At 45.6% G+C, this 26,788-nt stretch overlaps 2 protein-coding genes across 2 annotated transcripts in view; one reads left to right on the top strand and one right to left on the bottom strand.

Moving 5' to 3' along the window:
* ATM (ATM serine/threonine kinase) overlaps positions 1-4,590 on the bottom strand; it is a 586,955-nt gene extending 582,365 nt beyond the window's left edge. The window contains exon 1 of the mRNA XM_029602465.1: positions 4,330-4,590. The gene's annotated coding sequence lies outside the window, so the exon portion shown is untranslated. The remainder of the gene's footprint in view (positions 1-4,329) is intronic.
* Positions 4,591-4,883: 293 nt separating this feature from the next.
* The window catches only part of LOC115092020 (protein NPAT), a 187,246-nt gene continuing 165,341 nt past the window's right edge, over positions 4,884-26,788 (top strand). Inside the window, 3 exon segments of the mRNA XM_029602466.1 lie at positions 4,884-5,125; positions 17,987-18,105; positions 18,594-18,654. Coding sequence (XP_029458326.1) covers positions 5,089-5,125; positions 17,987-18,105; positions 18,594-18,654 — 217 coding nt within the window. The 5' untranslated portion in view covers positions 4,884-5,088.

The raw sequence follows: 26,788 nt of genomic DNA, 5'->3' as shown, positions 1-26,788 counted from the left end.
TAATTGCAGGGCCGTTAATAATGCCGTATGAAAATTCTTCTGTCCCACACTGCCAAGCTCTAGTGAGATAAGTCAGTGGCCTAAGTGTAGCTGAAGCCCCTGCCACCTCCAGAGAGATTTCAAGAGACAAAAAGTCCTTCTGAGCTGGGAAAGGCACAAAGATAACAACTTGATTTAGTTAATTTTAGTCCAAGCAGCATACACTGGCTGTAGTATTTAGTAGAAGGGGGACGGAGTGGTATGTAATTAGACTCCTCACAACTAAGTTTGCCTAGCAGCAGAATCAAGCCTAGACGCACTGTCCCCTGCAGCTCCCCTGCTTGCCATGTGGCTCTGCCATCAGACAACTGCTGCCTATATTCAGTCCGTCCTCTCCCCTTTCCCGGAGCCCACCGCTAATACTCTGCAATAGGGGAGCACCGTTCTCTTAACAGGCTATAGCAGGTACTGTAATTTCAAAAGTTCTTACCCGGTGACCCTGAGAGAACAACGGATCCAGTCCGGGATGGAGAGCCAGAAGGGGGGGGGGGGGGGGGGGGGGAAGGAGCCAGAAACAGGTTCAGTCTTCGTTACCAGGCTGCATGTTCGTCCCGCGGCGTTGGCTAGCGTCAGAGTATAAATGCTGTCGTTTTTTGGCGCTTTTAGGAATGCGGATACCGGCTGCTAATTGCTCTCTGTCAAGTGAACCTGAGTGCTGACCGCCGCGTTTGCCTAGCTCCGGGGGCTTAATGTCGGTACACTCAGCAAAATGGCAACCGTGAGGGCTCTGACCCGCAAGCTTCCTTCCTCCGTATCTGCGTTATTTCTTTGGAAGCCAAACTCTGTCTCCGGCGATTTTACTCCCCACCTGTAAGTTAAGCTATTGTTTTGCCAAGGCGCCGTTAGAGGCTTAAATTTCGGAGAAGATTAGTTGCACTTACTGCTATCGGTGCCGAGCCCCAGAGCTAAGCAGCCATCCTCTAGCGCTGCCACGATGAGATTTATATTTATTAATTTTGTATACTTTTCCGCCGCGGACAGCTTCTCAATACCTTCTGTCTCAGCAGATTGAAATCAAGAGGCTGAGTATTTATGTGTTCTGTCTGTTCTTTCTTTGTTTTTTTCGGCGGGCTTTACAGCCAAGATGGCGGCCAGGGAAACAAAGCAGCTATAGTGGTGCCTATCCCTAAAGTTCCCAATCCTGAGCAATTATCTCGCTTAACAAGAGGCAAATTTTACCCGTGTCTCCTGTCCAGGCCAATGTGGTGTTCAAAGTCCGATTTTGTTGATTTTTTCGCGGCAAATTGATGGTTTTAAATAACGCAGGGCTGGAGCCTCAGACGCCAGCAGCCTTCTGTGGTCTCGGCAAAACCGGAGTTCCAGCTGACGCTCAATTTTGACGGCATCAGTTCTCAAACCCGCTGACAGCCACGGATTCAGAAACCGGATGCCGGCAAAATTGAGCGTCTGGTTTTCAACCCGCAAGCCGATTTTAAATTTTTTTTTTTAATTATTTTTTACTTTGGGACCTGCGACTTAATATTGCCATGATATTAAGTCGGAGGATGTACAGAAAAGCAGTTTTTACTGCTTTTCTGTACACTTTCCCGGTGCCGGAAGAAATTAACGCTTACCTTTAGGTAGACGCTAATTTCTGAAAGTAAAATGTGCGGCTTGGCTGCACATTTTACTTAGTGAATTGCGCGGGAATAACTAATAGGGCTATCTACATGCATTTGCATGTTGCGGGCGCTATTTGTTTCGGGGGGAGGGGGGTTGGACGCGCATTTTCAACGCGCTATTACCCCTTACTGAATAAGGGGTAAAGCTAGCGCGTCGAAAACGTGCATCCAAACGCGGATTAACAGTGCGCTCTGCTGGAGCGCACTGTACTGTATCGGCCTGTAAATACTTTAATGACAAAATTTCCAACATCATGTTGAACTTCCCACCACCTGAGCCCAACTTTCACATCCCCTCTGTCAACATTAACACCTCCATCAACTCCTTTGACACCATCTCAGCCTCCGAAACTGAAACCCTCATTAAGAAAATAAAACCTGCAGCCCACCCCATCGATCACATTCCACCCAACACCCTCAAATCGATTTCCTCCACCTTAGCCAAACCCATTGCTGACATCATAAATTCCTCCCTCACCCACAGAACGGTACCGGACATCCTAAAACTTGCCATAGTCAAACCCATTCTAAAAAACCCAACTTATGCCCTACTGAACCTGCCAACTTCAGACCCATCTCTAATCTCCCCTTCATTGCTAAACTCCTAGAAAAAGTGGTTAACTCCCAGGTCTCTGAACACCTCGAGAAACACAGCATTCGCTCATCCTCACAATTCGGGTTCCGGAAATACTTTAATAAGAAACCCTTCTTCTCTCACTCTCCAACACCATTATCAAAGGTCTTGACAATGGCCAATCATATATCCTTGCTCTACTCGACATCTCCTCAGCTTTTGACACCATTAGCCAAAATACACTCTTACACAGACTAGATGAGATTGGCTTTACAGGCTCAGCCCTCAAGTGTTTCAAATCATATCTTGACAATAGAACTTACAAAGTAAAAATTGGCAACCACGAATCCCGTCCCATCAATCTCACCCGTGGGGTCCCCCAAGGCTCCTCCCTGTCATCAATCCTCTTTAATATTTACATGTTGCCCCTCTGCCATCTCCTCTCTGACCTTGGCCTAACCCACTACATCTATGTGGACGATGTCCAAATTCTCATACCCATCACTATCACTGATTCTCTCCAAACCTGGCAATACTGCCTATCATCTATTAATCTCATCCTCTCAAAACTTAAATCTAGCACTTAACACCTCTAAAACAGAACTTCTCCTTTTCTCCTACAACCCATTCCCCCTCTCCTCCCTCTGTCCCCCCTCCCCCTCTTCTCACTTACTCCATCAAGCACGAAGCCTAGGCGTCACCCTTGACTGCAACCTCAATTTCAAAAAATGTATTAGCACCACCCTGAAAAACTATTACAAACTCTATATTTATTTAAATTTAAAGAGTCTTCTATACCATTAAAAAACTTCAACCCTTCCTGCACATAAATGATTTCCGCACTGTTCTCCAAGCAGTAATCTTCTCCAAGATCGATTACTGCAACGCACTCCTCCTTGGCCTTCCAGCTGCATCTCTCAAACCTCTGCAGATGCTCCAAAACTCCACTGCCCATATTCTCACTAACTCTCGAAAATGCTATCACATCACTCCCATCCTAAAAGATGTACATTGGAGGAGATGGGGAGCCAGAGTTCTATACAAGACCCTCACCTTAATTCACAAAACCCTCTACAACCCAGACATGAAATGGCTAAACACATCCCTATACTTCCACACTCCCACCAGACTCACCAGATCCTCTTACACCAGCACACTATTCATTCCCCCAGCCAAACACTCACACCTCAACGCCACAAAAAACCGTGCTTTACCCACTGCCGGCCCCCATCACTGGAACTCGATACCCCTTGATATTCGACTTGAGCCTTGCACCCAGACCTTCAAAAAGAAATTAAAAACATGGCTCTTTAAACAGGCCTTCGCATAACACCACGCCTCTCTTATATTACAACTCCCTCCCTTCCACTGTACATATTCCCCCTCTTGAGTTTATTCTGTTTTTGTTAAACCAGTTACCTGCTCCTCTAACCTCTCCCCTCCTTCTTTCCACTTTATCCTTTTCCTCCTTTATTTAATCAGTTATTTGTTATAATGTAATATCCTTCTTCCGATTTCCCTTCCTCCTCTCCACTTTCGTTTTATGTAAACCGATGTGATGGCCATACGAACATCGGTATATAAAAAATGTTTAAATAAATAAATATTTACCATAACTGTAAAAATGTATAAAGTAAAAAAATATATAGGCATAAACATACATTGCCGTGTGCACGTTACGTTAAGACTAAGGAGAGAATAACTCTCGAAAGCTAACCACACGTGTATTGTTTGTTCAGTTAAAAAGTATTTCCTGCAATTTATTCGTTGACCCTTAAGGTTACATTTTAAAACAAAAAGAAAGCTATTCATAATTTGTATCGCAAACAGGCACGTTTACGCTGTTGCAAATACGACGAAACACGGAGAAATTATATATTTACTAAATGTCAGTTTCTCCTGTTTTACAGGTTGCCTATACTTTGATACGGAAGAAAAGTCATTTTTCAGTCTAAACTTTCGACCGATAATAATTACAAACTACACGCGAATGCCTCTCCCGTTCCGCGCAGACATCAACTAAGAAAAGCCTCCTACTCCACCAAGCCTGCAAATTTTCATTACAGCAAAACTAAGAAGAACACCCATAGTCACCATAGCAGGGCTGCGCTTCTCTTCACACGACTTCAGCTCCCTCCGGAGATCAAGCCCTTTTCCTGCGCCCAGCCGTCAAATACGCGGCGGGGTTACGTCAGTTTTCCTTGAAACATCACAGCCCGTTCGCGGAACCCCACACCTTCACCAAGAATCTAGACTCTCTGGAGTCTAGAGAAACAAGATTCCAGTCTCACACAATCCCGCCAAGAGCGATAACATTAGGTAAACTCCACCACGTGCGGACACTAAAGGACAGGCGCGAGATACCGTCGTCATCAGGTGCTATGCGCGTGCGCGAACTGGCGTGTTGTCTCTGTAGTTCTGCTTGCTGGTAACACACGGATGGTTTTTTGGAAGGAGTATTTTTGCGATTGCCGTAGGCGTGCTCTGGGAGTCCTACGTCTTTCATAACACCCTATCTCATGTGCTTTATTTAAAACTGACAGAGAAAATAGTTTGTATAGCTTTACACAACAGAGGTAAACATACACTATTCCAATCGCAGGAGAGAATGTATCGCGAGACCCGCTGGTATTTACATTTTATCCGAGCGCTTCCGGCTATGTTTATCCAAATTCATCTTCTGAGCTACCAAGAATCGTAACGTCCGCAGGTCTTTGTCGTTATTTCCGGGGGCGTGGCTTGTGAATTTCCGCGCCATTTTGGTTTTGCAGCGGGTTGCGGTGTGTCTAAGAATGATTTGTGGTGTTTAGGGACGTGCGCGCAGCCCAGGTCGCGGGTATCTTCACTTTCATGATGCTACTGCCATCGGATGTAGCCCGCCTAGTGTTGGGTGAGTATTGGAGAGGCTGCGGCCGTTCAGGAGAGAGGGCACTTCTGGGTGTGGCGGTGGGTTCTCCAGTTAAGTGTTGCGGAGGAAGACGTCTAGAAAGGAAGAGCAGGATCGTAGTTGAGGCTGATAAGCGTCGGCTTTGTTTTAGATTTCCTTTCCTTTCCAATTCCCTGATCCGCTCTTGTGGCCTTAGGAAGGGAAGTATGGAGGGAACCAGAGGGATAGCCGTGTAAGTCTGGTGCAGTAAAAATAGCAAGAGGTGATTGTCTCCTTTATAAACCAGTTTATTTGAGGCATAAGCTTTCGAGGACAGAGTCCACTTAGATGCATTATTTTTTTGGTTGTTGTGGTGGTGAGGCTACAGAGCAAAGATGCACTGAATTAGGCAAGCAGGGTGTAAAAGCAGAGGAGGGGAGGACAGCTAATCCTAGCATGTGTCTGGCTTGTCCATTATATTTAATGCGGTAGTACCATACACTCTTCTTCATCTCTGACTTTCCTGGCGCTTCCCTACATCTCAGACTCCTCTGTGCTTGTCATCTACCTTTTTAATTTCTATAATTGTAATCATTCTTTACAGAGGAGAACGTCATGTCTACTGATTTGTCTGTCTTGTCTAATTCGCACAATTAGCATTTGAAATAGCACACTAATAGGGTCATTCACTAAAGCTTTATTGCATGTGTTAGGGCGATATCACATGCAAAAAGGGACTTTTCACATGCGCTAATGCTAATCGGGGGGAGGAGGAGTCTGCGGTGTCTTGCTGCTGGCGAAAACGTTACCAACGTTATTGTCGGCAGTAGCGTGCCGAATAACACCACCTTTCACGGTGGCGCTATTCGGTGCGAAAGCCAACAGCGAAGCCACCATGGTGGTGTGAAGGCTGCAGGCTTTTGCAGGCCCCCCCCCCCCCCCCCCCCGTGTTTTCGCTGGATTCATCTATCAGCGATGAATCCAGGCCTAAGTTCTGACATTGGAAAAACAGTCCTATAGCAACCAGAGTTGTTGGAAGGGGCAGGCAAAACCATCTGGGGTGTCAGAGTGCCATGCTACCATTGTTGATATAGCAGCAAAAGTAAGCAGCAGTATAGCTGCTTCATCAGAAGTGGACATTTCCTCACTTTTTGCCACTCAGGGTGCCATTTAACTTGGTCCTGATGTTAACTTTATTAGATAAAGGAAGATGTCTTCCAGCATCCAGGTCCACATAAGCACATGTTTTTCTTGAGCACATTAATTGAAAAATGGACAAAAATTTACAAGTACTTTAATACACACTTGCACACCTTACATTTTTCAAACACATTTCCATTTTAACACACAGACTTTCAGTGGTTCTCAAGATTTCATAACTACTATATCCTTTTCAAGCATTTGAGAGATCTTTTTGTAACTCCCTTCACAAAATTTCATAGAATATACTATATTTTGTTGCCTGGTTCTCCTTTGCAGTTGTCTCTTTGCTTGTCTCCTTTCATTATCTAATTATTTCAACTCTTTGCTTTATTTCTCTCCCTCTCATTTCTTGCCCATCATCACTTCATTTCCCATCCTTCTGTTTTCTTTTGAGTCCTCTTTTGACTCAGGTCTTTCCCTTACCCCTTCCAGTCCTCCGTTTCCCTTTCTCTCTGCTTCTTACCCCATATTTCACAGACTTCTAGATTCCTTTCTCTCCATCTATTAGTCTTTCAGCTCCTTCAAATAATCTCTCTTCACCAACCAGCCTTCTACATCCCTTCTTTTGATCTCTTTCCGCCTGTCTCTGTTTGCTCTTCCCAGCTCCTAGTCCCCATCTCCACTCTTTGTTTTCTCCCTTTCCCTTGTCTTGGCTTCTATCCCATCGCAACTGGAGAGCAGCAACAGAGCACTGTATTACAAGCACAGGAGTAGTGATAGAAGAAGCAGCCGACTGCAGAAGTAAAGCTGAAGGACAGGTACCCAGAAACAAAGTGCTTCACTTCATGCCTCAAGGGCTGCTTCCTCCTCCTCCTCCTGTGTAAGCTGCATTCCTATTCAGGAAGCACATGCATTATGGAGACTGGAGAAAAGAACAGATGTAGGAACAGGAAGCATGACACTTAACAATGTCCTCTAGCTGGCTGCCTTTTAGTTCTGCAGCCAGCTACCTTTTTTGCTATCTTTGTGTTTCTATGAGAATTTGTTATGCTAGGGAAGTATTAGTCTTAGGAGGAAAAAACATGCATTCTCTTTCACAACAAGCCCAGCCCTTTTCAGAAGGAGGAGATCTTGGGTGCAGTTAGGATGTCCCAGGGAAAGAAACTGTTACTAAAGCAGAAAGGAGACACTTAAAAGGAAGAGCATTACTTGATTGGATTCTTTTCATTTTCAGTAACTGGCTGGCAGAGTGAAAGGAATGGCTATAACTTTTCCATACTGTTTCAGAAGGAATGTAATCTGAATTCCTAATCAATTAGGAAATAACCTAATATAATATAATAATATATAATATAATAGCAAGGTTCTTCGCTATCCCCAACATTATTCAACATTTATCTTCTCCCTCTATGTCAGCTCCTCTCCAAATTTAACCTTATTCACTATGTTTATGCAGATGACGTCCAAATCCTTATCCCGATTAAAGATTCATTACAAAATACCTTACAATTCTGGAATTCCTGTCTTCTATCCATCAATAACCTCCTAACAAATCTTGATTTGATTCTCAATTCCAACAAGTCAGAGTTCCAGCTCATCACCCCAAATGGTAACTACACTGCTCCCTACTCACACAACTTATCTCCACCAGCCTTTTCCACTCAGGTCAGAAACCTTGGGGTCACCATGGATAACCAGCTGAACTACAAAAGCTTCATTAACAACACCATAAAAGATTGCTTCTTTAAACTTCAAGTATTAAAGAGGCTAAGACCACTCTTATACTTCCAAGACTTCAGATATGTATTACAAGCAATCATTTTCTCGAAGATAGACTATTGTAATTCTTTGCTGCTTGGTTTACCCGCAAACTCTCTAAAACCTCTGCAAATGTTACAAAATGCCACTGCGAGGATCCTGACTAAATCTAATAAAAGGGACCACATTACTCCCATTTTAAAGAACCTTCACTGGCTCCCTTTCAAACACAGAATCCTCTATAAATCCCTATCAATAATCCATAAAGCCATCTATAACTCCACCCCAATGGACCTCACCATCCCTTTACAGCTTCACTCCACCTCTCGTCCAACTAGACAAGCTCAGAAAGGCACGCTAAGAGCCCATCCTCTCAAGACTTCACTTAGCAAAAGAGCTATTTCCACTGCCGGTCCTAATCTCTGGAATTCACTCCCACCAGACCTTAGAATTGAACAATCGACTCCCACCTTTAAAAAAAGACTAAAGACCTGGTTGTTCAACCAAGCATTCTCTTAATTTCAAACTTAATACCTAAGCTTTGATCTCCAGGAAGGTCCACTACTTTGTATATAATTACCCTTAAGTTATTATTTTATTTTCTCCAAGTTCTATTTATCCTGTTCATTGTAAGACATTATTCTAAATACTGTCAATCTATTGTTGTAATGTAAACCGAAGTGATTAGTAACTTTGTTACCAGAACTTCGGTATATAAAACTGTTAAATAAATAAATAAATATAAAATTTTGAGACAGGGAAATGCTCATACGGGCCGATACAGTAAAAGTCGTGAGAGAGCGGGCGAGCATACAGGCCACTCTCCTGTGTTCGTGATCTAGTATTCAAATGAGGGCCCGCGGTAAAAATGCTAGTGTCCCTAGCGCCTATTTTTTGACAGGAGCAGTGGCTGTCAGCGAGTTTGACAGCAGATGCTCAATTTTGCTGGCTTCGGTTCTCAAACCCGCTGACAGCCACGGGTTCGGAAATCAGATGCCGGCAAAATTGAACGTCCGGTTTTCAAGCCGCGGGCTGATTTAAAAAATTTTTTTTTTAACTTTTGGGACCTCCGACTTAATATCGCCATGATATTAAGTTGGAGGGTGCACAGAAAAGCAGTTTTTACTGCTTTTCTATGCGCTTCCCCAGCACTGGCAGAAATTAACGCCTACCTTTTGGGTAGGCGCTAATTTCTTAAAGTAAAATGTGCGGCTTGGCTGCACATTTTACTTACTGTATCGCACGGGAATGATTAATAGGGCCATCAACATGCATTTGCATGTTGCGGGCGCTATTAGTCTTGGGGGGGGGGGGGGGGGTTGGACGAGCGTTTTTGACACGCTATTACACCTTACTGAATAAGGGGTAAAGCTAGCAGGTCAAACTCTCGTCCAAATGCCGGTTAACAGTGCGCTCTAATAGATGGGCTACACTTCCAGTGTTCAGTAATGCTACAATACCATCATTTACCGCCAACCCACCAGTTGATATTTATTTATATTGCTTAATCTGAATGTTTGTCACTCATATATAACTTATTTTGTATAGGGAGCATGCAGCTGTGTTGGGACTTTTTTGTACTATCAGTGGATGCATGCTGCCTATATGAAATAAGTTAATTATAAATGTGATTGACATATATTCAGGCTGTTGTAGTAAAATGGGCGCTTATTGTCCTAACGTGCACGCCACCACATCTTCCGGGTGCCCGATGCAGTATTTAAATGAGGCAGCGTAAAGGGCACGCTAAGGGAAAATTATGTCTCTAGCGCTCAAAGTAGTTCAGTGCATCAGGTGCCTATAATTGCAAGGAGTGCTCAATATGAGTGTCCGTTTTAATCCCATTTCTTTTTTGTTTTTGCTGAGGTTGTTGAAGAGAGCCTCAGGTGTCTAAATTGTGTGGCTTTAAAAACAAGTTGGTTTCTTTTTTGATCAAGCCAATATACATTTATTTTTCTCCACCGCAAACAAATTGAAGTCACAGTGATACTATAAGGAGGAGGACACGCTTAACGCAACCCAGAGGACCATTTTTTTTTGAGCCCTTGACTGTGAATTGACTTACTCCATCTCTGGAGCTGAAGTTAAATTCCCCACGTTGAAAAGTGTGCATTGGTGCCCAGCGCTGTCCTGCTTTGAGTGGTAATAGCTAATGTCCTACATATGATGGGCTCTATCGAGTACACGTTTGTTAGGGCACATGTTTTCCATCAATAAGCAGGTTGAATTAATCATGCTGTTTTGGGATGACATCATCTGACGACTCACTGTATGGAACCTTCTCAAAGTAGTAGAGCTTTGTTGCTTTGCTTATATGCGGCGGTTCACATGCGATTGCCCAGTTTATAGCTCCTCTGCTTTTTCTGCACCAAGGCATGGACGTGAGGGTCCTTCTCGCTCTTCTCACTTTTGCTACTTTGCAAATTTTCACTCTTGCGATCCACAAAATAGCACTTTTCAGTGCTCAGCATGTTAGAAAAGGCATCCGGGTTTAAATACTGCCAGTGCAGCCATAATTATTGTTGCCTTTGCTCGGGGCCTAATTATGACCAGGCCTCATGTAGAGATTGCATGTCGCCCCGGGCACGCAGTCAAAGGGAGAAAGAATCATCAGACTGTGCAACGAAGATGCTGAATCCTGTGTCTCGGGCAGCTACGTGCCCTCCCCAAGGGCACGTAAATCTCTTTCCCTGTACGTACCAGGATCAGTCCAGGACACCTGGGTTGTGACTCCGCACCAGTAGATGGAGACAGATTAAAACTTGTGGGCGGAGCCATATATAAGCCCCTGTGCCAGTCACAGCCCCTCAGTCTTACTCTGTCTCCAGTAGATGGTGCAGGTCCAGTCACAGCCCTGCCTGACCTGATTCTGGTGTTGGTATTAGTCAGGTTTGAATTTTTTGGGCTAGGCTTTTTTGTTAGGCATAGTTGTTTATATACCAAATTGGGGTTTTCTTTTAATCCCTTAGTCTCGGGTGCCCTGCCTCCCAGGGGAGTTGAGAGGTCCTGAGGGGACTACCCTCCCCCGGTTGAGGCCGCTGCCAGGGTTGAGGACCCGGCTGAGCTAGTGGCAGCGTCAGGGGTGACACCAGGGAGCCTGGTTCACTCACCCCTGCAGGTCGCCGAATTGCGCCGTTTGTTTATTTTGAATTTTTTTTTTAATTTTGTGGTAATTTTTTCGCCGCGGCCCCGTTTTTCTTCCCGCGTTTTCGCCGGCATGCCGCGTGCTGCACAGTGCAGGGCCTGCGGCTCGGCGCGCGCGTCTCTCAAGGGACAGCCTTTGTTCAGCCTGCGTCCCGGGTGATGAGGGACCCTCGGTAGCGCCGCGGGGGGCTCGTTCCCGGGTCGCGCATTCGCCGTCGCGCGGTGGTAGCTCCGCTAACAGGTCTCAGGAACTTTTCCCGGTTAGTGCGGGAGTGGCGGCCATCTTGGCCACCGGCCGGGAAATTTCGCGGGAAACGGTGGGGGCCTCTTCCTTTCCTCCTGCGCTTTCCCCACAGCGTGTCACGGCGGGGGAGGTTCCCTCGGAGGGGCTTCGGTCTCGGGAGGCATCCGAGAGTGATTCTTCGGATTCTGGTGATTTTTCTGAGGATTTTGCGCTGTTGCTGCGCAAAGTCCTCAGATACAAGCGCAGCAAGCGCATCCGGGGGAATGGCTCACGTGCGGCCGACCACGGGTCCCCTCGACGGAAAAAGAAGGCCAGGAAGGGCGCGGAGATCGCCCACGGTGCGTCCCGGGGGAAGCGGCCTCCCAGGGGGGTGCCGCAGGAATCGGATCCCGAGGATTCCCCTGGGGATGATACGGAGTCCTCCGAGGAGCCCCTGACGGGGGCCGGGAAGGCAGCAGTGGATGGTACTGCACAGCCCATTGCAGAGAAAGCTGCACAGGCTGCAGAAGGGGATGACCCCAAGGTGGTGCGGCTATTCCGCAGAGAGGAACTGGCACCTCTCATCCCGGCCATTCTCCATGAATTGGGAATTGAAGCTCCTCCGGTGGTGGTCCGCCAGGAGGCGAATATGGATCCTGTTCTTCTCGGTCTCACAGGACCGGCGGTCGCCTTCCCTTTTCATTTCTCGTCCACGGATATCCTTTTTAAGGAATGGGATACTCCGGAGTTAGGTTTGAAAGTCAGCAAGGCCATGGATAAACTCTATCCTTTACCGGAGGAGGCGCTGGAGCTCCTCCGACTTCCATAGGTGGATTCGGCGGTGTCCGCTGTCACGAAGAGGTCTACCATCCCTGTCACGGGAGCGACGGCCCTCCGGGATATTCAAGACCGAAAGTTGGAGGTACAGCTCAAAAAGATTTTTGAGGTTTCCGCTCTGGGAGTGCGGGCCGCCATTTGCACGAACTTCGCTATGCGAGCTAGTCTGCGCTGGGCCCAGGTACTGCAGGCGAATGCAGGTCTCTCTCCGGAGGAGGCTTCCCAAGCAGACAGGTTGGAAGCAGCTATCGCATATGGGGCCGATGCGCTCCATGATCTTTTACGCACTTCAGCTAGATCCATGGTGGCAGCGGTGTCGGCACGCCGCCTCCTTTGGCTGCGCAACTGGGCGGCGGATGGTTTGTCCAAGGCTCACCTCGGGGCATTGCCCTTCAAAGGGAAATTGTTGTTTGGTAAGGAGTTAGATGACTTGATGGTTTCCCTGGGTGAGAACCGAGCGTTTAGGCTGCCAGAGGATAGGACCCGGTCGCGCTCTTCGTTTTCTGGCAGAGCCCGTTTCCGGGGTCCCCGGAAGTCCAGGCCGCAAAGATCCACCGGACCTTCGTATAGGCCGGCCTCTTCTCGAAACACTCACTGGCAGCAGTCCTTTCAGGGCAAACACTTTGGCCGGCAAGGAGGGGCCCCGTCGGGTACGGGTTCCAAGCCTTCGCAATGAAGTTCGGCCGGCCCATCCCTCGTCGCGCCCTCAGCACGCTGTTCCAAACGTGGGGGCGCGTCTATCCTTATTTCTCTAGGAATGGGCCAGCATGACGTCGGATCAGTGGGTCCTCGACGTGATAAGACACGGTTACGAGTTAGATTTTGCTCGCATCCCAGCGGACAAGTTCCTGGTCTCACCTTGCAAGGATCCCAAGAAGAAGGCGGCGGTGCTAGACACCATCCGAAGACTAGAAAGCTTGGGGGCCATCTCTCCAGTTCCGGCCGATCAGTACGGCAAGGGCCGGTACTCCATTTACTTCATAGTTCCCAAGAAGGACGGCACTTTCCGACCCATACTGGATCTAAAAGGAGTCAACAGATGTCTTCGGGTCCCTCACTTCAAGATGGAAACCATTCGTTCGGTGATCGCGTCAGTGCGGCCAGGCGAATTCCTTGCGTCACTAGATCTCACAGAAGCATACCTTCATGTGGGCATCCAACCAGCGTTCCAGCGGTTCCTGCGGTTTTGCATTCTGGGCAGACACTTCCAGTTCCGGGCTCTTCCGTTCGGCCTGGCGACAGCGCCTCGGACATTCACGAAAGTGATGGTGGTAGTGGCGGCGCACTTACGTCGGGAAGGCCTCCTGGTTCACCCTTACCTCGACGATTGGCTGATTCGGGCGAAGTCAGAGAGCCTGTGTCGGCAAGCGGTATCCAGGGTGCTACAATTCTTGAAGTCCCTCGGCTGGGTGGTCAACTACAACAAGAGTCATCTGGAACCCACTCAGTCCTTGGAGTACCTTGGAGCCGTTTTCGACACAAAACGGGGCAGAGTGATTCTCTCTCAGGATCGGATATGCAAACTACAGTCTCAGGTGCGACGTCTTTTGTCTCAACACCGTCCGCGAGTCTGCGATTACCTGACAGTTCTCGGATCTATGGCCTCAACGCTGGCGTTAGTCCCTTGGGCGTTCGCTCACCTGCGGCCACTGCAGTCTTCATTGTTGTCCCGCTGGAAACCGATTTCAGAGGAATATTATCTTCCACTGCCTCTCGAGAGTCAGGTGCACTCCAGCCTGGGCTGGTGGCTGGATTCCAAACATCTCTCCTGTGGAGTATCTCTTCTTCTTCCCAACTGGACAGTGGTGACCACGGATGCCAGTCTTTCCGGTTGGGGTGCAGTTTGCCAAGAGAAATCGGTTCAGGGTCTGTGGTCAGAAGATCAGACCCAGTGGTCTATCAACCGCCTAGAGTTCAGGGCGGTCCGTCTGGCATTGCAAGCTTTTCTACCCCTTGTACGAGGAAAGGCGATCCGAGTATTGTCGGACAACGCTACCACCGTGGCTTACATCAATCGCCAGGGCGGGACGAAAAGCCCTCAAGTAGCGGAGGAAGCGCGTTCCTTGATGGCCTGGGCAGAGCGGCATCTCAGCGATCTCGCTGCGTCTCACATAGCAGGAGCCGACAATGTCCAGGCGGACTTCCTCAGCCGACACCACCTGGATCCCGGAGAGTGGGAGCTAGCGGAAGAAGCGTTTCTTCTCATTTGCAGGACTTGGGGAACGCCCCACATGGACCTCATGGCCATGTGGAACAACTCAAAGGCTCCGAGAGTTTTCAGTCGACGCCGAGAAAGAGGAGCAGAAGGGGTCGACGCGTTAGCACTTCCCTGGCCGGCGGAGGTGCTACTGTATGTGTTCCCACCGTGGCCCATGATCGGCAAGATACTGCGGCGCATAGAATTGCACCCGTCCGACGTGATCATGGTGGCGCCGGAGTGGCCGCACCGTCCGTGGTTTGCGGACCTGGTCCAGTTGTCGGTGGCGGCACCCCTTCGTCTACAGGGGTTTCCGGGGCTCCTTCGTCAGGGCCCCGTCTGTTTGGAGGATGCGGATCACTTCTGTCTCGCGGCATGGCTTTTGAGAGGTATCGGTTGAAGCAAAAAGGTTACTCGGACGCGGTAGTTGCCACGTTGCTGAGATCCAGGAAACAGTCTACGTCTCTGGCTTATGTTCGAGTCTGGGTAGTCTTTGAGGAATGGTGCGTGGAGCGGGGTCTTAATCCCACTTCCGCTGCTATTCCCGATATTTTGGCTTTTCTCCAGGCTGGACTGGCCAAAGGCTTAGCGTGCAGTTCCCTACGGGTCCAAGTTGCGGCGCTAGGTTGTTTGCGTGGTAAGATCCAGGGAGTCTCCCTGGCTCTCCACCCGGATATCTCCCGTTTCCTTCGGGGGGCGAAACACCTCCGTCCTCCTTTGCGGTTCCCTTGTCCTTCTTGGAACCTCAACTGGGTGCTCTCGTCCTTATGCTCAGCTCCTTTTGAGCCTCTGAAGCGTTCTACGATCAAAGATCTCACGTTAAAGACTGTATTCCTGGTAGCCATTGCGTCGGCTCGCCGGGTTTCTGAGTTGCAAGCTCTGTCTTGCAGAGAGCCCTTCTTGCGCTTTTCCGATTCAGGGGTTTCCTTGCGGACCGTTCCCTCTTTCTTGCCTAAGGTCGTATCACCTTTTCATTTGAATCAATCGGTTGAACTTCCCGCTTTCGCGGTTGGGGAATCTTCCGACCCGAAGTTGAGGGATTTGAGAAAACTAGATGTGCGGAGATCTCTTCTTCGCTATCTAGAGGTCCCAAATTCTTTTCGATTAACGGATCATCTGTTTGTGTTGACGTCGGGTCCGAGGAAAGGTTCTGCGGTGTCCCGCACGACGATCGCCCGTTGGCTCAAAGAGGCCATTGGTTCCGCGTACATTCTGCACGGTAAAACACCACCAGTGGGTCTTCGAGCTCATTCGACGAGATCTCATGCTGCGTCTTGGGCGGAATCTTCTCAGGTGTCACCTCAAGAGATTTGCAGGGCGGCTACCTGGAAATCGTTGCATACCTTCATTAAACATTACCGATTGGATGTTCAAGCTACTGATGCTGGGGGATTTGGAGAGAGGGTTCTCCGAGCGGGACTCTCTGCTTCCCACCCTCGATAACTTAGCTCTGGTACATCCCAGGTGTCCTGGACTGATCCTGGTACGTACAGGGAAAGGAAAATTAGTTTCTTACCTGATAATTTTCGTTCCTGTAGTACCAAGGATCAGTCCAGGATCCCGCCCGCAGTGTGGCGCTATAGTAATGGAGAGTCCGCTCATTGTTGTTTTTTAATACGCTGACCCCTTGTTTTGTTTGCTCTCCCGGTTGGGGAGTCTGTTTTTCCTGTAGGGGTGTTGGAGTTATTTTACTTAATAAGTTTCTATGGTTAGCTATGTTGGCTTTTGGATTTTTCTACTTTGACATTACGTATGACTGAGGGGCTGTGACTGGCACAGGGGCTTATATATGGCTCCGCCCACAAGTTTTAATCTGTCTCCATCTACTGGTGCGGAGTCACAACCCAGGTTCCTGGACTGATCCTTGGTACTACAGGAACGAAAATTATCAGGTAAGAAACTAATTTTCCTTTACTGCATCGGGCACTAGCCTAGCATGCCCACAACATGCACCCAGCTGCGAGTAAACCCATTTGCTAAGCTGGGCACACTTTATTGTATCGGCCTGATTGAGCAATATAAAAATATATTAAAAATAAATGAACTGGTGGGTTGGGGGTAAACTAAGATATAGTGGCATCACTAAACATTGGAATCGGTAGCCCATCTATGACTATTTTCTCCTTTTCTCAAAATTTTATATTAGGTCATTTCCTGAGTGATTTGTTATATTCATGTGATTTTGTTTTTCATTTAGTTGGTGTTTTAGACTATTCATTTGTATTCCTAAGCAATGGGAACAGAGTTCATAACCTAAGTACCTGATTCACTAAGGGTTTTTCCTGTAGATAAAAATGGGAGAAAAGCCTTAATGAATCTAGGCCTAAGTTACCAGCTGGGGTCTGTCAGAGGCATAGACAGATAAAAAGCAAGTGAAAGCCCAAAACAGCAGAATAAGCAAACAAGGGTGAAAAGCAGTGCTTCCTCTGCACTCAGGCAGACCAATTACCACCTCTACCAGCAGACAGAGACAGAGTAAAAGCTGACATCACGGATATATAGCTCTGCCCCATCAGCCTGCCAGTATTCTCCATCTCCAACAAGATTAAGAAGAAAATAAGTTTATCGCATTACTTATATTCCTGAGGTGACACCAGTGGGTCCCTCCCTCAGTTGAGTGCCTTTATTCCAGCAGTCTTTTTCAGGCATGAACTTAAAATTTAAAAAAAAATGGGGTGGGGGAGCAAAGTAGTTGATGGACAAGGGAGACTCGGCGGTTAAGGCTTTCGCCCTCTTCCCTCGTAGTCAGAGACCCAGTCGTTCTCTCAACCAGGACCAGCTGAGCTCAGGTTTAAAAAAAAAAAAGAAGAAAGTCTTAGTAGGCTATAAAAATAAACATTTGAACATGAAAAGATGTAATGGAATCGCAATAAATTCCCAGACAAACCCTAAGGAAAAAGTGAAGGAGGCTGCTAAGAGGATAAGTGTGAGATCAGTATCTTGAGGCAAATGGTAATGGGAACAAATGACAGATTTTGATAAAACAGAACCAAGCAGCAGATCAGAATAGGTGAAGGGAAAAGGATACAAGAAACATGGAAACATTTAGATCACTGGTTACTGTAGAATCCCAGCTTGGGAAATGTAGCAGGGTTATTCTGTCAAAATACTAAACTTGAAAGAATTGTAGTAGGGAGCAAAGATTTGAAAGTGTCTTTTATGATCTTGCATGTCCAGGAAACACAGAATTAATATTTAAAAAGAATAATTTTATTGACAAAATGATCCATATAAGGAGTTGTGGAAGTGAAGGTAACTGCCTACTCTATCTTCTCCCCCCCCCCCCCCCACCACCACCACCAAAACAACCAAATCTTCAAAGTGCATGAGTTGTTTTTCAAGTGGGAATTATTTAAATTTTTCTAAGAACTATATGTTTGTTTTTTCTGTACCGGCTACCAGGTCTTCAGTATCTAAGAGGATCATTTGGGATCTTTCCACTCTGTTCTGGGTGAATGAGGAAATTGCAACACCAAGGAGTGTTTTTTATTTAAAGCTGTAAATCTGCTCTGTTGTGCTAGCGTGCCTTCTTTCATGGCACAACTTTTATTTTCCTTTTCTTGTATTTTTTTTGCTGTTGTAGGATATTTACAGCAGGAAAAGCTGATGACTACTTGCCAGGCATTTATAATGGAAAGCTCTGACCTGAAGGAATATGCACAGCACTGTACAGATGATGGCTTTTTTCCATGCTGTGTTCTAGTGAGTGCCCGTAGACATTTTTAAATGTTTCAGCTACATCACTCCGGCTATCTTATCAGCAGATGCCTGCATGGAGCTCATTGTTATGTTGTGCCTGCTGTCCATGGAATGGTGTGGAATATTGTTGGGTCCAAGTCTGCTATAAAGATCATCTTCTAATAAGGAGCAGATATCCTGCTGGCACTCATGAGTTTAGCTGCTATAGGATACCTGTAAACATTGCTTCAGTGAGTGGGGTTGAGGGGAGGTGTCTGTTTCATGAACAGAATCCTTTGTGGGGACTAATATGTCTACATGAGATGGAACATTCATTTATGGTAAGGGGTCATATGGTAAAGTATTTAATGCTAGAATGGGTAGTTGGAGATTTATCACTTTCTTACTCCTGCAGAGTCCATGTCCCTTCAATAGTTACCTTGCACATATTGAATAAAAGGCAACTTGTGTTGCTGAGATGTTTAAGATAAAACTATTCTCTTGTTTTTCAGTCCTTATTTGGAAAAAACTTGACAACAATTCTGAATGAATATGTCAATATAAAAGCAAGAGGTAAGAATATAGAGCTGAATATTACCCCAGAGTATTGGCTTAACCCTCTATTTTTTTTTGGTAGATGATGTAAAATCAGTTTGGGCCTCAAAATTATGGCGCTCATGTCAATAGATACTAATTTTAAAATGTAAGATAGGCTTGTAGTTTTAACATCCATGCAGCAGCAGAATACTTTTCTCATGGCTATAAAAATCTGATAGTGGTCCCTCCAGAAATCCCTGGACCATCCCCTCTCAGCTGTCAACAGTGCTGCAGTTCTACTACCATTTTGGTGTTTTTATAATAGAGTATAAATAATAAGCCTAGATTCTTTGCTGGTTGAATTACCTTTTTAATTGATCAATCTAAATTTTTGAATCACATTGCTGTATATGATCTTTGGAATCCACATAATCCCTTCTTTGGAAGCTGCTGTAGGATTGAAGTAAGAGTGTGTGAGTGTGTGTGTGTACACCGTGAGAGAAGCATCTAGAGTCAAAATTCCTACTGTAGGAGACTTTAAGAGGTGTTGAGATGTGACTACCGGTAGATTAGCCTCAGCAGAAGTGTATTCATTAGGGGGCTAGCGCAATAAAGTGCGCTCAGCCTAGCGCATAAAGTTAACCCCGCGGTTGGACGCGTGTTTTGGACATGCTAAACTAATAATTGATGCAATAAGGGGATTAGCGCATCCAAAATGCGCGTCGCCAATAGCACTCATCACATGTAAATTCAATGTAGATAAGGCTAATAGCTATTATCCCCTGGCACCTAACACACTCTCGTTAATACGGCAAACTTAACTCCAGCCGCATGGCCTTTACTTGGAGTTTACTGCTGCAAGGCCTGATTAAACTATGCAGCCTACAACTACAGACTCTGGCTCCAGTAGAGAAGACAGAAAATCAAAACCTGACAGCCTTAAGACTTTACTGAGGTTTGTGCTTATACTGTATGATCCATGTGGTCTGAAGTCCACACTGCTCATGGCTAATGGCTCCCTGAATGGAATGGCTCATGGCTTTTGCTCCCTGAATGGAAAATATAATTTAACCAAGACCTTCAGGAAACAAGGCTTGAGGCAATTGTATTGAGCGCCCATAGCAAACAGCCATGTCTTCTGGGCACTAGGGATGCACAATTTATCCCTTGCGTATTCTTTTTACTGCACCAGCTCGTTTAAATATAATATTGGGCATCCAGAAGAGGTGGCTGTGTGTTCATTACGAAAACAGGCACTCAATTCAAGTGCCTGTTTTACCACACGCTCCTGTTCATACCCCAGATCAGTCCAGACAAATAGGGTTTTGCATCTCTACCAGCAGATGGAGGCAGAGTATAAAATCTTTTCAGGCATTGCTGCATAACAGAGTGCCACCTGCAGTCCCTCTGTATCTTTCTGACTCCAGCAGATGGTAGAGGTGCAAGCCTGCAGTCTGGAGTTAATTTTTTTTTTTTTTTTTTTTTTTTTTTTTTTAAAGGATTGAGAGCAAAGACGACGACTGTTCTCCCTAAGGTGCTAGGTTCTTTCATGGGGCCATCCCTTAGCTTAGAGCTGGGCAAGCAGGGGGTTGGATTCTCTTGGCTGCTCTGTGACCTCCTCATCCGTTCCTGGCTGTGGGATTCAGGAAACTATTCCCTTATTAAAAAAAAAAAAAAAAGCAGCTGCTTCAAGAAAGACGAGATTAAATAAATAGGGTTGAGAGGAATTCAGAGCGCTTGTGTCCGAGTGGCTCTGCAGGGGTGAGTTGGGGAAGCTGCAGTCATGCACTCAGGGTCCAGAAGGGCTCAGTGAGGTGCAGTGAATTTTCTGGGTGGTGTGTTTGGATCACTCGAAAGCATGGAGCCGGCCACTGACCATGATAAAATCCTGTCTGACCTCTGGGAAAAGGAATTTGTTCTTTCTTGCAGCTACCTTGGGCCTGATTGTTTGTTTTGCTGGGGACGGAGGAAGCTCTTTGGGGGCTGCAGGCAGAGATGTGTTACCCGATCTTCAGGTGCAGGCAAGTAGGCCTTGAAGGACACTGAGCTAATGGCATTTTGTCTCCACGTGATAGGAGACATTGTTTCAGGGGAGCCCAGAGATTCCCCACCACCACTGTCCTTGATGCTTCAGAGCACTTCTGAAGTTCGGGGTAGTGTGGAGGAGCCTGCTAAGGAAATGGTAACTGGTGCCACCAGTGAGGCTGAGGCTTTCTCTGCGGACTTTGTCTGGCTCCTGCATGAGCTGCCACAGGTGCAAGATGCTATAGGTGCCTGGCGAAGCTATGTAGGCTGGAGCCCACAGGAAAGTCGGGCGGGCTTTTCTGCCATCCAGGTCTTGGAGGGTCTTTGGCGATGTTGAGGGGTTCTTCTCGGAATGTGGCACTGCGGAATCCAGGGACTATCAGAAGAATGGTGCTCCAAAGGTAGACAAGCCTCAGATGGATCTGGAAGAGACCCCAGTAGCAGAAGGGGATGACCTTAGCAGGGTTCCTTTGTTCCAGAAGATTTTGCATCCTTTCATCTCTCAGGTTCTGGATGAACTTGAGAATTAGTCATGAAGGGGGAATCGAATAATGATGGGGTGGACTAGGTCCTGGATGGGCTGCAGGGTCTCCCAGAGATTTTTCCTGTGCATTAGAAGATGAAGAAGCTAGTAATCCAGGACTGGGATATTACAGAAACCAGTCTTAAGGTAAGCAGGGCAATGGCAAAGCAATATCCCTTGTCAGAGGAGACATTGGCATGCCTGATACTGCCGAAGATGGATGCTTCAGTCACAGTGGTGACTAAGTAGACAACCATACCTGTTATAGGGCGAGCGGCATTGAAGGATGCTCGAGGCCGGAGGTTGGAGATTCCATAAAAAGGTTTCAGCAGCTATTGGTAGTGGCCTGATGCAGCGAGCTTGCAGAAGGTGTAGGAGAAAGAGGCTGGTTTTTCGGTCGATTCCAAGCAGACAGCCTGTTTGGTAGCAGGGTCGGCCTGTGTGGTAGCTGCACTGTAGGAGTTAACTAAGGCATCCGCCAGATCTCTGCAGTGATAGTTCGGAGGTTCCTGTAGTTGAATATTTGGTCAGCAGATATGTGTTCCAAGTCACAGCTGTGTAATGTCTGCTTCAAAGGTAAGTTGTTGGTCAGGGAAAACCTAAAGCATTGAGGAAGCATTTGGGGGAATTGAAGAAAAGCAAGTTGCCAGAGGATATGAAGACTGGCAAGTATAATTTTTTTTTCCATCTCGTTCTTGTTTCTGAGATGCAAGAGGCCTCCATCCCAACAGAAAGGCTGCTTCTTTGCACAGGCAGGGTTTGGGGAGGCTTTAGTCTCTTTGAAGGGCGTGTAGGTCTTCTGTGATAATTACAGCCAAGGGGCCGGAGGATATAAGGTCTCAAAACGAGGCCAGCCTAGTCCGCTTTTCCAAAGAGACTGTCAGAGGTAGTTTGGCCCTCTTTTTAGTTCTGGAAGTGATAGGTCTGCTACGTGTTAGAATTTTCTCGCCCAATCAGAGAGACCTATGTAGTGACTCATTGTATCTCCCGTGTCTAAAATAAAGTGGTGCGAGAGACTTTGAGCGCCTGCAGCGCCTAGAGGCAGTAGTGCCAATTCCACCACAAAAACAGGGCCAGGGAAGGTACTGTGTTTACTTTGTCTTTTGAAGAATTAAGGCACTTGCCAGCTTATTCTGGATCTGAGGAATGTCAAGGTGGTGCTGCAGGTGCCGCTTTTTCGTGTGGAAGCATTGCGAACAGTGGTAGTGGTTCCTAAAGGGGAGTATCTGGTGTGCTTGGATTTGACTGCATATCTGCACATCCCCAGTTATCTAGACCATCAAGATGTATGTTCACTTGCAATTCCAAGCTCTTCTTTTCGGCCTAGCGACCTCGCCGAAGGCTTTCACGAAGATGATTGGGTGGTAGCAGTGATGCTAAGAAGGGAAGGGTCTCTGGTGCACTTGTATTTAGACTGGCTCATTCGGGTGAATTTGGAATTGGTGTGCCTTCACTCGATTTATTGGGTTCTGAGTATGTTATGCTCCCTCAGCTGGATAGTAATCCTAGTGAAGAGCAGTTGGGTTCCGTTCCAGCCTTTGGAATACCTGGGTGAAGCATTTTGATACCCGCATGAGGAAGGTTTTCCTTCCCTTGAAGAGGTTGAACAGGTTATAGTCTTTGATTCGTCGTCTACGCATTTTAGGGCCCAGGGTCTGGGATTATTGGCAGGTCCTGTGGCTTCTAAGCTGTAGTTAGTCACATGGGCATCTGCTCATATGAGGCCTCAGCGGCGAGCGCTTCTCTCCTGGTAGAATCAGTTGTTGGTGGTGTTTTACCTGTTTACCACTTCAAGGATGTTCCAGATCCACTCTCTCATGGGGACTGTCTAGGCTCAACCTGGAGAGAGGGCTGGAACTGAACTTTCCGGACTGAGTGGTAGTGGCCACAGATGCCAGCCTCAAGCAAATGGCTCAAGATCGGTGGTCAGCAAGGGAAGCATGATGGTCTTTCAGTTGCTTGGAAATGACAGCAGTTCGCAGATTCAAGGTCGGACAGTACGTCTTCTCGGATAGTGATGTATTTCAATCGTCAGGATGGGATGAAGAGTCACTGGGTGGCTCAGGAGGCCAGGAGTTTTGTTTTTTGTTTGGGCGGTACAGTATCTGGCGGGGTTGGTGGTGTTCCAGGTGACTAGAGTTGACAATGTTCATGCAGATTATGGCAGCAGACAACAGTTAGTTAGATCCAGGGGAATGAAAGTTGTCCTCAGAAGCCATGGATCTCATACGGGCCAGGGTGGATGGACCTCTTTTGGACCTGATGGCTTTTTAACTAAGGTGATATGTGTTGCATTTGAGTTGCGTATAATATCTTAATCTAAAATAATCCCAGTAGCAAATTCAGTATTCAGCACAAAACCTACTAGTGCCAATTTTTTATAATACTTCAAGTACACAAATACTTGTCTATTTATAATAGTGTTAATTTTTTATTTTATTACCATAAAAATAGAACATTTAAGTTAAGATCACTAATTATTTTCCATGAAGCCACACCTCAATATTTTTTCTTCTTGAATTGTAGAAAAGTTTGCAAAAAATTATGAAGATAGTCCCAGTGAATTGCAAAGATCTTATCCCCGTTTTATCACAAATATCAAAATTCCGAGCTGTGACTTTTGGGGCTCTGGAAAAATTGGATCCTGCCAACCCACAAGAGGATCTTAACTGACCAGCTTATACATGCTGGGAAGTTCTCAATAGCACTATTATGGAAACAAGCTCCTACTACGGCAGTATGGCACAAGCAGATTTATGAGATTACACTAATAGAGAAATTGACACATAAGGTGAAGAACAAAAATGGGATCTATGATAAGATATGGCACTGCTATTGGGGGATTATTGAAATATGGCTAAGTAATGTTTATAAATACTGGCATGGCAGTTAAGGATGAATTTTCTTACTTTATACTTATATTTCATACAATGTTGACCTTGGATGCCTTGATCCTGCACATTTAAAATTTAGGGAGGAGTTCATTGCTGCTGACCATCTATTGGACTCTACTTTCTGTACAGTTGGAATGGAATACTCTTTCTGTGTAGGTTGTGCTGCTTGTTATTTAAGTTTAAAAAAAAAAATAGGGAAAACATGAAAAAACCCATGTTGGAGCCCTATCATGTTGGCAACATCTTTTATTTCTCAAATGTACATTCATAAAATACTTTTTAACTTTGGCGTTCACGCCAATGATTTTGCAGAACAATTTTTAAAATCTACTTCTCTCCAAAATTATTATTCTTAATTTTCAATGCTCAAGAAAAGTACTTAAAATGGGTATTTAGCTTCATGGTAATCACCAACATGGCCATATTTCTCATGAAACGCTGCATCAGGACACATTGTTTCAGTTCTCTCATCAGCTGTATTTTCTCTTTTGGAATCTTTTAAGGGAAAATTATGCAATTTTGAGAGAGTGCTGTTTTCTTAATAGTAAATTGATTGTAACGTAGTAATGACAGCAGAAAAAGACCACATGGTCCATCTAGTCTGCCCGCAAGCTTCCCAAGGTAGTAACTGCCGCTCCGCGCCAGTTAAGCTTTTTTATTTATTCCTATCCTCTAGCCTTTTAGGGATCCACAGTATTTATCCCATGCCCCTTTGAAATCCTTCACAGTTTATCTTCACCAATTCCTCCGGAAGGGCATTCCAGGCATCCACCACTCTCTCAGTGAAGAAATACTTCCTGACGTTGGTTGTAAGTCTTCCTTCTTGGAGTTTCAAATCATGACCCCTAGTTCTACTAAATTTGTTTCCAATGGAAAAGGTTTGTTGATGACCATGGAGCCATTAAAACCTTTCAAAAATCAGGTGGCCTTAGTACAAGACCGAGTTATCCTGAATAGGAAAATGGAACAATTGGAAAATAAGACCAGAAACTTGAACCTTAGGTTTATTAATTTTCCTAAGGTTCTGGGAGAACAACCCAGGATAACCCTAAAGAAATATATGACTGAGATACTGAAAATTGCACCTGAAAATATACCAGTTTTCAACAAAGTATATTTCCTACCTCATGTAAAAACAAGAGAAGAAGTAGTGGCACCTACAATTGATATGGCAAATTTAACTGCCTTTCTAGAGACTTCTACGACTGAGATAATAGAGAGGGTTACTCTCCTAGTGTCTTTCATATACTTACAGGACCTCAGTTTAATCATGAGAAATTATTTTCAAAATATGAGAGTGGAGTTTATGGGTAAGGTTGTACAAGTGTTCCCCGATCTGGCCAAAGTTACCCAAGATAGGAGGAGAGGGTTCCTTGCCATGAGGCAAGAAGCTCGCTCCATGGGAGCTGTATTTATGCTTAGATATCCGTGCTGTTGTATACTAAAAATGGATAATGTTACCTATGTTTTGTTTTTTTTTTGTTCCTGAGCAATTGAGGGCACTATTGGATAATAAGAAAAAAGTGTTACCTAATCCCATAGTCCAGGAATTTACTACTAGTGAGTGAGTCATAGAGAAAAGAAAAGCCAAAACGCTAAGCTTGTACTAGCAGATGGTTTATTATTGTTTAATCTCCTCATAACCTTGGCATAAGCCCCCTAGTCAATTTTACTAGTGGTCAGATAGAAATGTTTTCTTTATTATTGTTAAGCACTGTTTACTGTGTTTTTGCATAAATATGTTTCTTTGTTTCTCTGCAAAGAGGATATTCTTTGTATAAATTGAATAAATCAATAAACAGAAAATTAAAAAAAAAAAAAAACCTTTCAGAAATCTGAAGGTCTGTATCATATCACCCCTCTCCTCCGGGGTATACATATTCAGGTTCTTCAACCTCTCCTCATAAGTCATTCAGTGGAGACCTCCCACCATTTTGGCCGCCCTTCTCTGGACTTCCTCCATCCTGTCTCTGTCTCCTTTTGAGATACGGTCTCCAGAACTGAACAGTAAGTCTTAACTTACTGAATGCAGAAATTTATGGTTCCTCTTCTGTTTTTTCACTTTGCCTTCTCTTTGTTCATCTGTTAGTATGTTGATTGGCTGTGTCCTTTTCTTTCTTTCTTTCCTTTTTCTTTTGGTCTCCTGTCTTTTTATAGTTTTGTGCAAGAATTGCAGGAATGTCACATGTTGTGCAGGGTATTCCCTGAGATGGCTGAAACAATCTCCAGATGTATATTACATTCAATCAATCTTTAGATGTGTATTTGAGGTGATCATTGTTCAGATTTTGAGTATTCAGTTGTATTAGTCATGTCTGGCTTTTGGGGCAATCTTTATTCAGTCTTTTTTTGTGCATCCCATTCAGTCAGTCTTTAGGTAGGTATTCCATTGAATGCTTAATCTTGAATCTTGTCTTCAGCCAACATGCTGGACAAGCTGAATGGGATAAGCTACTATACTTCACGTTCAGAGTATGAAATATTCCTGCATGAGTTTAATACAAAATTTCACTCCTCCTACATACAGGATGATGTTGCCTGTGTGTGAGGACTGACATCCTGCTGTCCTCTGAGAACACCTGTTGCAGATAAGCAACTTTGCTTTCTGCAAAGGCTTGTCACACTGGGTTGAAATGCCCACAGGAGTGGGGATTGGACTTGGACTGTGTTTAAGGGCTTGATTTTATAAGTCATTATTTTGGCAATGAGTCTGAAACTTATCATTTTA

Source organism: Rhinatrema bivittatum, chromosome 5 (genome assembly GCF_901001135.1).
Source record: "Rhinatrema bivittatum chromosome 5, aRhiBiv1.1, whole genome shotgun sequence".
NCBI lineage: Eukaryota > Metazoa > Chordata > Amphibia > Gymnophiona > Rhinatrematidae > Rhinatrema > Rhinatrema bivittatum.
Note: the sequence above shows the minus strand (reverse complement) of the source record. Positions and strands in the feature narration are given on the sequence as shown.